Source organism: Prosopis cineraria, unplaced genomic scaffold, assembly GCF_029017545.1.
Source record: "Prosopis cineraria cultivar Desert tree isolate PC_DT_omini unplaced genomic scaffold, ASM2901754v1 PC6, whole genome shotgun sequence".
NCBI classification, from domain to species: Eukaryota; Viridiplantae; Streptophyta; class Magnoliopsida; order Fabales; family Fabaceae; genus Prosopis; species Prosopis cineraria.
The window spans coordinates 4,850,717-4,860,226 of record NW_026555337.1 but is presented as its reverse complement, the minus strand read 5'-3'; the positions used below and the strand labels follow the sequence as shown (position 1 = coordinate 4,860,226).

The 9,510-nt window shown below is 33.2% G+C and overlaps 1 protein-coding gene across 9 annotated transcripts; it reads left to right on the top strand.

Moving 5' to 3' along the window:
- The first annotated feature begins 1,747 nt into the window (after positions 1 to 1,747).
- Positions 1,748 to 7,916, top strand: LOC129314272 (arogenate dehydratase/prephenate dehydratase 1, chloroplastic-like). 9 transcript variants are annotated; one of them, XR_008594064.1, is made up of 12 exons: positions 1,748 to 2,336; positions 3,496 to 3,515; positions 3,592 to 3,684; positions 3,860 to 4,063; positions 4,448 to 4,528; positions 4,629 to 4,724; positions 5,347 to 5,424; positions 5,507 to 5,596; positions 5,701 to 5,768; positions 6,261 to 6,347; positions 7,116 to 7,244; positions 7,443 to 7,916. XR_008594064.1 is itself a non-coding variant. In XM_054957659.1 (11 exons), exons 1-11 carry the CDS (start codon positions 2,126 to 2,128, stop codon positions 7,483 to 7,485), a joined length of 1,119 nt encoding a protein of 372 aa, XP_054813634.1. In that variant the 5' UTR covers positions 1,748 to 2,125; the 3' UTR covers positions 7,486 to 7,916. The 9 variants fall into 9 exon arrangements, 4 of the variants coding, with proteins under 4 accessions (XP_054813634.1, XP_054813635.1, XP_054813632.1 ...); XR_008594061.1 differs by having other exon boundaries at positions 3,448 to 3,515; XR_008594062.1 differs by having other exon boundaries at positions 3,448 to 3,515; positions 7,116 to 7,250.
- The last annotated feature ends 1,594 nt before the right edge of the window (positions 7,917 to 9,510 follow it).

Below are 9,510 nucleotides of genomic sequence, written 5' to 3'. Positions count from 1 at the left end.
GCTCAAGCTCACCAATTATCAGAGGCAATCCTGGCCAAGGACGCATTCACCCATTCTCTGACCATAAATTCCTCTTCTCAATATTAAGGGTGTCATATGTCCAATTTATCTCAAATAGTATTAGAACTTTCAAACAAAATAGAATTAAACACTAGGGCCTCTACAATGCCAGTATATCATATAGATTTCATACAATATAACATCCACATCTCCATGATGAACTCCCACCCTTTCACAATAATCATGCTTATATAATTCAATTCAACATAGCCACACACACATGTTGATTATTCTAGATTATCCATTATCATAACAAATCATACAATCTCACAAGTATGTACATTTATGATTTTGGCATAAATCTCTTTCAAAACCCATATAGGTATAAACACACACACACACACACTTACACTTCATCTCACATAATACTTTTGAGTGGCTGTTAAATACATACCAAGAATATATTGATTTGAAATAATAATATAGGTAATTTTGTAATTTTCACAACCATCCAAACATACAAATAAAAAGATTGGATCATTTAGTTACCCTAACTATGTAGTCACAAAAAGGATTACCGTGGCAATTTGGTTATTCTATAAGAGTTCACTAGTTCAATAAGGCTCGATCAGTATTTAATTTATAATATTAAACACAATAATTAATTATAACTCTAATTAAATCATTTTTTTGCCTAATTTTGAGTACCCACTATATCTAAATTTTCTCTTTAGCAAAACTAAAACTTTCAATATAATTCATTGATTTTATTTAGCACCTAAACACTTAGATAATGATAAATTTCTACCTATATTGCTATCAATCTTTTAATTTTCACTTTGAATTTTTCTAAACCTAACCAAAAATTCCAAATCACTATAAAATTCACGAATAAAGGTTTAGAAAATTGATTTAACTCCCCAAGACTCCAATTAAGAAAATGCATTTAGCCAAAACTCAAGAGAAGATGAAAACAAAACCTACTCTACCTAAAACTACTAAGAATTAGCACAAAGGGGAAAGGAGAGGAATAATAAGCTTACTAATGAGTTTCCTTAGCCTATAATGCCTTCAAATAGATCCAAGAGTGGAACCCTAGCTCGAGAAAGGTCCTTCTTAGTCACCTTTCACAATTTCTTTTCTTCCTTTCTCCCCTTATGATGTGTATGAGCGATCTGATATATTCAAATTCTACACATTTGCTATGATGAATGGCACAATGAGGCCAAATTGAATTTTAGACTTCACTTGATATCCTGTCCACACAAACTTCTATCCAACCTTCTTTTAAGACTGTCTAATAATTCAATAACTTCATTAGTGGTATGAAAATATTATTAATTTATTAATCACTCACTTTTATCAATTTACCTTTTTTAAACACTAATAATTTAAAGTTTGAAATTAAAGATGTTATACCCATTTGAACTCTAGTAGCCACTAGTGTGGTCCAATCATCAGAGCTTTAGGGCAACAGTAGATTTTTTTTTTGGGAAAATTATTCTAAGAACATTTTGATTTTTTCTCTACAAAATATAATTTTAAATAAATTTCTTGATCTTGTAGTGTGATATTAATTTTTTTTTTAGACTAACTTGTAATTATGTGACATCCCAATCCACGAATGAAATTCTCCCTTAAAAATATGACCAGCTCACCCTAAATTGATGAGTGATTTTCTATGATTATTTTATTAACCTCCACCTTTCATTCCATTACAAACAGGAAAACACAAAGCAAGCGAGCTTCAAACAATAAGCAGCCACGTCGACTGGTTCAAAGCAGTGGCCGAGGTAGTAACGATAAACAACGAAATATTGTCGTGAATGTATCATCTTTAGTCATCGGTCATAATATCGATACTCCGCGAACATGACTTTCAGGCAAGTCGTCATTTTTCAGTGTGATTGTGCACCCCTGCTTTGAGCAATTACTTCGCTCCCAGAAATTATTGCCCCTTGGATGGGCGTCAACGATTAACCTGCACAAGTCCCTTTCAATCCAGCAGCAGCCGGAGGAATAGCAAAAGATTTTGTCGGCTAGTTTTTCGGGTTATCGAAATTTCTTGGGGAAAAAACAGTGTTCTGCTTATACTGTCAGTCTCGGCTAAATCCCTTTGCTCTCCATGGCTGTGAAATCTTATCTGGTACCTGGGTCAACGACTTCCCAAGTTGGCTGGCGTGATTTATTGACTAAACATCCTGGAATTGCATTGAATTGGGGGAGTAGACAGAAAAGGGCCCGCAATTGGAGAAATAAGGTTACTGTGCGGATGGCTGATCAGACGAGCCATGATATGTCCAAGGGATTGCAGAAAGATTTAAGCTCGCTTCCAAGTGGGTTATCTTGTCTTTTATTATTTTCTTTTGATGTGTTACATTTTAGTTTATAGTTCCTCTAAAAATGAAGTTAATGGGCATAAATGCCACGACGCATTTGACTTATATAGTGCTGTTACTAGTCCATGGTTCTATGTATCTGAACTAATGATTGAATTGCCATTGTCCGTATATGTAATGGTCTTGAAGTGGACTGGCTACTTTATGTGTGAAGGGTTATTGGAGGGGGACTGAGATTGCTGGATGCTGCAATGATGAAAAAGGGGGAAAAAGAGGTAGTGTTGGGGCCTTTTTTTTTTGGGGGGGGGGGGTTGTTGGCCGGTGCGGTACCAACTGCCAAGATATGTAGTATTAACATTTTCCGTGTTCTTTTTTTAGTCATCAGATATGTACTGATTTTGAGCCTGAATGATTGTTTATGGATACTCTTCATCGTGGAAAGGAACTCTTGACCCTCTCTCGTGGAGTACTGTGAAAAAGAAATCGCTTAAGCATGTGAAAGCATGATATGAAAGTAGGCACTTAATTAAAAACTACTCAGCGAAAGAGTTTATAATTCTTTTCCCTTCCTATTCTATGCACTGTTTTTTCGAAGTGCAAAGCAGGCTGATGAGTTGCAGGAAGAAGGCTTGGCAACCAGGGAACAGACCACTGACCACTATTATTGATGTTAGATTTAGAGAGTTTGTTCTTCCTTACAGAATTAGCAATAAATGAGCACGGAATTTTGCCATTTTGCTGAGATAATTATGGAACTTATTGGTCGAATATTACTTCTAAATATTGTCAAATATAGATTAAGAATAACATCTCCGAAATTGAGTGGGTGCCTCGCATACCTGTACTCTTGCTATACTCATTCCCCATGAAATGATTTTCTTGTTTCTCGTTATGATCACTTCCTTGAATTCTGAGAAACATTGTTCTAAATTTTTTTGGGCGTCTTGAAAAGAAGTCCATCAACTCATGTTTTTTTAGCAGTCTCGTACTGTTTTGTTGTCCTCATATCGAATTATCAATTTTTGGTATGTGCTTCATTATGTATTCTGTCACGAGTTTTAATTTCAGATTTCGTGCTTTGCTCATATTTTTTTGACACTTGCTGCAGAACCATTGTCCGTATCTAATATTTTGTCTGCTTCTGATAATGGTGCAGAAATTCGAATATCATTCAAGGTATGATATTTGTGACGATAGCTACTGTATTTAATGGGCTGCTTGTAATTCCTTATTGCTTGGATTACTGAACTAGGGGGTACCAGGTTCCTACAGCGAGGACGCAGCAATAAAAGCATACCCTAATTGTGAGACAGTTCCATGCGGTGATTTTGAAGCTGCTTTTAAGGTTTTGATTTAAGTTCAATCTTTAACTCTCTCGAACTCCAGTAAAAGAAACTGGATAAATTTAAATATTCTTTGTCAGCCAACACACTCTCTTTTCGTTAAAGCAAATAACTTTAAACTTGTGTTATCATCCTGACCCTTTACACCCAACCATTTTAAATAGAAAAATTGTTTAGCAGGCTGTTGAGTTATGGTTGGCCGACAAAGTTATCATTCCCATTGAAAATACTTCAGGAGGAAGCCTTCATCGAAACTATGATTTACTTCTTCGCCATAGGCTTCACATTGTTGGTGAGGTGCAGCTGGCAATTAATTTCTGCCTTCTAGCTCTACCTGGTGTCAGAGCAGAGTTCTTAGAACGTGTTCTAAGCCATCCCCAGGTGCTTATTGTTGTTCTTTTTCTGCTTTTTCTGATATGTGGTTGTGTCAAATTGTTTTTTCACCTGCGGGAAAAAATCTTCATTAACTCTCACTGCATCTAAATCTGTGCAAAAGAGCAAATATTGGTATTATAATTTGGAAAATATGAAGTTGAATTTATTTTTTAAAAGAAATTTAAAGTTCCAAAATGGTCAAAGTTTTTTCCTGAAAGCTTAGAAATTGCTGTAAGTTGTATAACAGAAGGTATGATGTGTGCTTCTCTCAAATTTGACCATTCAACTTAGTCAATAGTGGGGCAGAAGATGTGGACTATTTATTTGTAAGACGCACGAATCTGTACTGGTTGGAAGATAGCTTTGAACAACTGTGATTCTTGTTTGTAGGCACTTGATCTTTGTGATGCCTTCCTTACTAAATTAAATGTTGCTAGAGAAGGTGTTGATGATGCTGCTACTGCTGCTGAGGTAGTTCCTCTATTTATCTCATTTGATTCATGAGTTTCTGAACATCTCAGTGACAAATGCTTATTTTTTTTCCCTCTTCTCAATGCTCTTTTGACATCAGTATGTAGCTTCAAATGGCCTGTACAAAGCTGGCGCGATTGCAAGTCGTCGAGCTGCAGAAATTTATGGGCTTAATGTACTTGCAGAAAGAATCCAAGTAAAATCCCTTACCAGAAGCAAAATATCTTTAATTGACATATTTTCATTATCGTTTGCTTGATTGCCAGAAATTATCCATTTGTTTTTTAGTCAATGCATCTATTATTTTGATGCTTGATGCTGATAATAAACTCTCAAATTAGAGGACCAATATGAATGCTCGACTTTGTTAATGTGCACTGGTTGGAATGATGATATATCTTGTATAGACCTGTCCCATGCTCATATGCTGTTAATATTGAAGAAGCAAGAGAAATATATCTTGTATATCCATGATTATGGTTTTTAAATGAGATTACTCACCTTTTGTACAGACTTATAAGCATTTTTGGTTAGGCAATTCTTAAGATATCTCTTTAAATTGGTTAAAACCTGTCAACTTTTGTGCGCAATCAAGCAGCTGTAATGCATTTGCTGTGTGTTAACCTCTCAACGACACCAGTTAAAGAATTGTTCTACAAGATAAATAGTTAACCAGTACCAAGAAACCGTATTCTGTTAGAATGGAAATAGCGTATGAGGAATATCCTTATTATCCATTGACACATATTTTTATACTACACAAAGAAAATTAAGGCAAATAAGAAATGCTCATCTGTCTATTTCTGCATCTTGAACAGGATGATCCTGAAATTATCAGTCGTTATCTAATTCTTGCCAGGGATCCAATAATTTCAAGAGCTGATAAGCCATTCAAGGTAAATATTCCTTTAACCTGTAGCCGTGATTTTTATTTTCTTACAAAATTTTGTGGAATCAAACATCATCTATTAATTTCAGACAAGTATAGTGTTTAGTTTGGACGAGGGTCCTGGGGTATTGTTTAAGGCATTGGCAGTGTTTGCATTGAGGGACATCAATTTGAGTAAGGTAATCTTTCAAAAAAAAAAAAAAAAAACATTCCTTCTCAGAGCCTACCTCATTACATTACATGCTTTTACAAGGTTTAATGAATATATGACTTATGAACTCAGATTGAAAGTCGACCACAAAGAAATCGACCATTAAGAGTGGTTGATGACTCCAACACTGGAACTGCTAAGTGAGTAATATTTGAGTTACTGTATCTCTCTCTTGTGCGCCCGCCCGCACACATGTATTTTGCATATTAATTACCTGGTTTGAGATTTTTTCCATGTAAAGTGACATTAATCTGCAATGTGTGTGGATCTTTAAATGGACTTCGTATGCCAAATATCTTTTTTTGTTTTGTGGTGCCCAATGCAAATAGTGCAAGGTTTTTATTTCTATCTGTCCCCCATGCTATTTTTGAGGACGAGCCCTTGAAAGCTGATAAAGACTTGGTAATATGAAATACTGAGTTTTACATTGAGTAGGATGGGATATTCAATGAGATATTTAACTAGGTTGGTTTTCCCATTTCAAATAGCTAATTTTTGGGATAGGATTTCTCATCCTACTTGACTACCCATCAACTCTTGCGTTTATTACTATGACTACTACTACTATTAAAAAGTTATTTTGATGTTGCTAATTCAAACATTTTGATAACATATGATGCTTTCTGATTCAGGTATTTCGACTATCTTTTCTATATTGATTTTGAAGCTTCTATGGCTGAGCCCCGGGCACAAACTGCTCTAGGTCATCTGCAGGTTTGGTAGTTAATATTCTCTTTTTCTGACCAAAATTGACTTTAAGCTATGCATTTTGCTTTTAATCTCTAATTATATTTGACTTTCCTTATAGAAAAGCTGAGTGAGAAATACTGATAAATTCCTGTTCAAATGTTTTGAGCATAAAATTTATACAACAACAACAACAAGTCTTATTTCATTAGGTGGAGTCGGCTACATGAATTATATGACACTATTGTGCTCTATGACTTATTAAGGTTTTAGAAATATTGTTACTTGAAGCTTAAATTATGAATTCTTCTGTTCTATGAGGTGAATCAAAACAAAGATTATATCTACAAATTTGGACCATTTTCATGCATAAAGATTTCAATGAATTGAAAAAAAATTCTTGAGGTGAAGTTATAATTGATGATTGAAAGTTTTGTTTCTTTAAATTTGGTAAAATTATTGAATCAAACATTCAAGCTGTCTTTGGCAAATCTTTTGTTCCATTTGTTTTCCATCCGAGGCATCCTTGTTTTCCATTCAAGCTGCTGCGTAAATCTATGAGTGAACTTCTTCAAAACTTCACTCTTCTTTGAACATAACACAATCACTTGTAATATTTGCCATTCATATTCTTCATTTCTTCTCTGTTCTTTTGAAGCAGCAGATCTAGAGTAACCCTCTCAGTCCGTAAATTGGAGCATGCTAAAACTAACTAAAGGAAATGGACAGCCTTCTTGATACATGTCAGAATTAATGTTTGAGCCTAAATCTCCTTGCTAACTACTTATATTCCTCCTCAGTAAATCACGCCTAGTGGCTGAGAGTTTTGGATGCTTTTCTATATTAAACATTTGAGTTCGACCTGGCCATCATTGCTCCACCGTTACTTTGTTTGGCAACCTTCAAATTCTGTTTTCATCTGTCTACGAGTAAGGGTACAATCTCTGTCTATAGTGATGTTTTACTTTCTTAGGCAGCTTGTATTGTCTGATACCGTGTATTATTCATACAAATAATAGGGTCCACAAAAAAGCCCCCCGAAAAAAAAAAAGTCATATAAATAATTGCCGATCCTTCTATTTGCTTGTCATGACCACTTTGTCATATTTTCAAAATCATTCTTGCAGGAATTCGCCACATTTATTCGAGTTTTGGGCTGCTATCCTATGAGTGCAACCATATAGATACATCTTGTTGAAGAACTTCATGTTGATGCCTTCATGCTTAAGCCTGAGTGAAAGAGGATCTTGGGAGGAAACTTGGCGGCCAGATTGTAAGATGGCAACGGTTGATCGTTCTTAAACATATCATGAGATGCCACTGAGTCTAGATAAATTTGAAGATGATCTTCTGGAGGATGATCAGAGGTGCAAAAATTAAGCCAAATTACAGTGCCTCCTTGATATGCATCGTTTTCTTCTTGTTTTGTATATAGTGCAGCAACTAAATAGGGGTTTGAATCTCATGCTAGTTCATGCTAAACCAAACCACAAATAAAAAACATAAAATTGGGGGAAAACACATAATACATTGTTTCGTGTGTCCTGTTACTTTACTGAATAAATACATGCTTAGTCAGCGATTTTGATTGATTCCAAAAAGAGACACTTTGTTATGCAAAATATTGTATTTAGAAAAAGAGAGTGAAGTAATAGGGAATGGTTAATTAGTTTTGGTTTCTGGTTGTTATTAAAAAAGAAAAAGAAAAAGTGAGTGAATATATGAATGAAATCATGTTTTTGTCTTTATCAAAAAATAACTAGGTGGCCCGTGTCTATTGTAGAGTTGAGGTTTTTTGTCTTATATTGATAATAACAAGGATATCATAAACATCATATTTTATTATTTGAGTATTAAAAATTATTTTTTACAGTAAATAATGAAAGTAAATTATTTTAAAACTATGCGGACAAAAGATTGGACATAGATACAACTTATAAAAGTCATTATTTAATGTATATGTGTATTATTTTATTATTTATTGACATAACCATTCATTTATATTTTTGAATTTATGTGTATATACACATGAATTGAGGCTGGTTATCCAATATGTTGTTTGTTCTTAAATGAAAGTACTTTTAATCAAAATAAAGGAAAAAGAAATGGAAATTAAAAAGAAGAAAATGAAAGCTAACTATTTGGAGTAACATGAACCAGTGGTTTCTTTTAATCGAACTACATTATTATTTTTAAATAATTATTGATAAACAGAGGAAATCCAATAAACATGGAGGAGAAGTATAAGACGCAGTATTGTCTAAATCTAAACAAATGTCTTACTTTTATAATTTTCATGTCGTGATTATATCTTTCTGTGAACTATATTTATTCCGGTGTGATACACGATAATATTTCAATATTTAAAAGGCAAAAATAAAATAATTTTTTTAAATATATTTTATTTTAGCCACCGTTAGATTTGTTATTTGTTTAAAATGAATTTAAATAATAATTTATTTTATTTCAAACTAAATCTTGCCTATGCAAATTAAATAATAAATAATAGCTTATTTTATTTTAAATGTTCTTGTGGATGAAATTGCTAGCTTTCCATACTCGTGCTCTTTTTTTTTAAAAAAAATAATAATACGTGATAAACTTTGAAATTACATTAAAAAAGAATTACTATTAAATTTTTCCTTGTATAATTAATTGAAGAAAAAAATTTGCTTCCCAATAAATATTCTTATATTGTTGCTCACGGAAATTAATTATATTCCCTTCAATGGCCTTCCAATGAAGAAAAGGGTGACCGTGTGAGGACATTTTTATCACTTTTCAGCATTTTTATTTTGATTGTTTCAAAAAATCAACTAAACTTTTCTTTTATTACCATGTTCTAAATAGGACTAAGAGTCATTTTAACCTCTTAATTATATGTGAAAGGCTACTGAGAATTTTAAACTTAATTATGGGTCAATTATATCCATCAACATAAAAAATTCCCTCTCTCATTATCTTAATGTTAAAAACACCTAACACCATTCATCATAAATGAGTCCCACCATTTCTTAAATACTACTTCCGTTTTAAATTATATGGCACTTTTAAAAGAGTTTTTTTGCCTCAAAATATAAGATACTTTGAATAAATTAAGATTTCACTAAACGTAATAATTTTAATATTACCCTTTCTCTCTTTATAATTAAATTTCATCTTTCTCTTTTCAATATAGTAAATTATAGCTCTTTT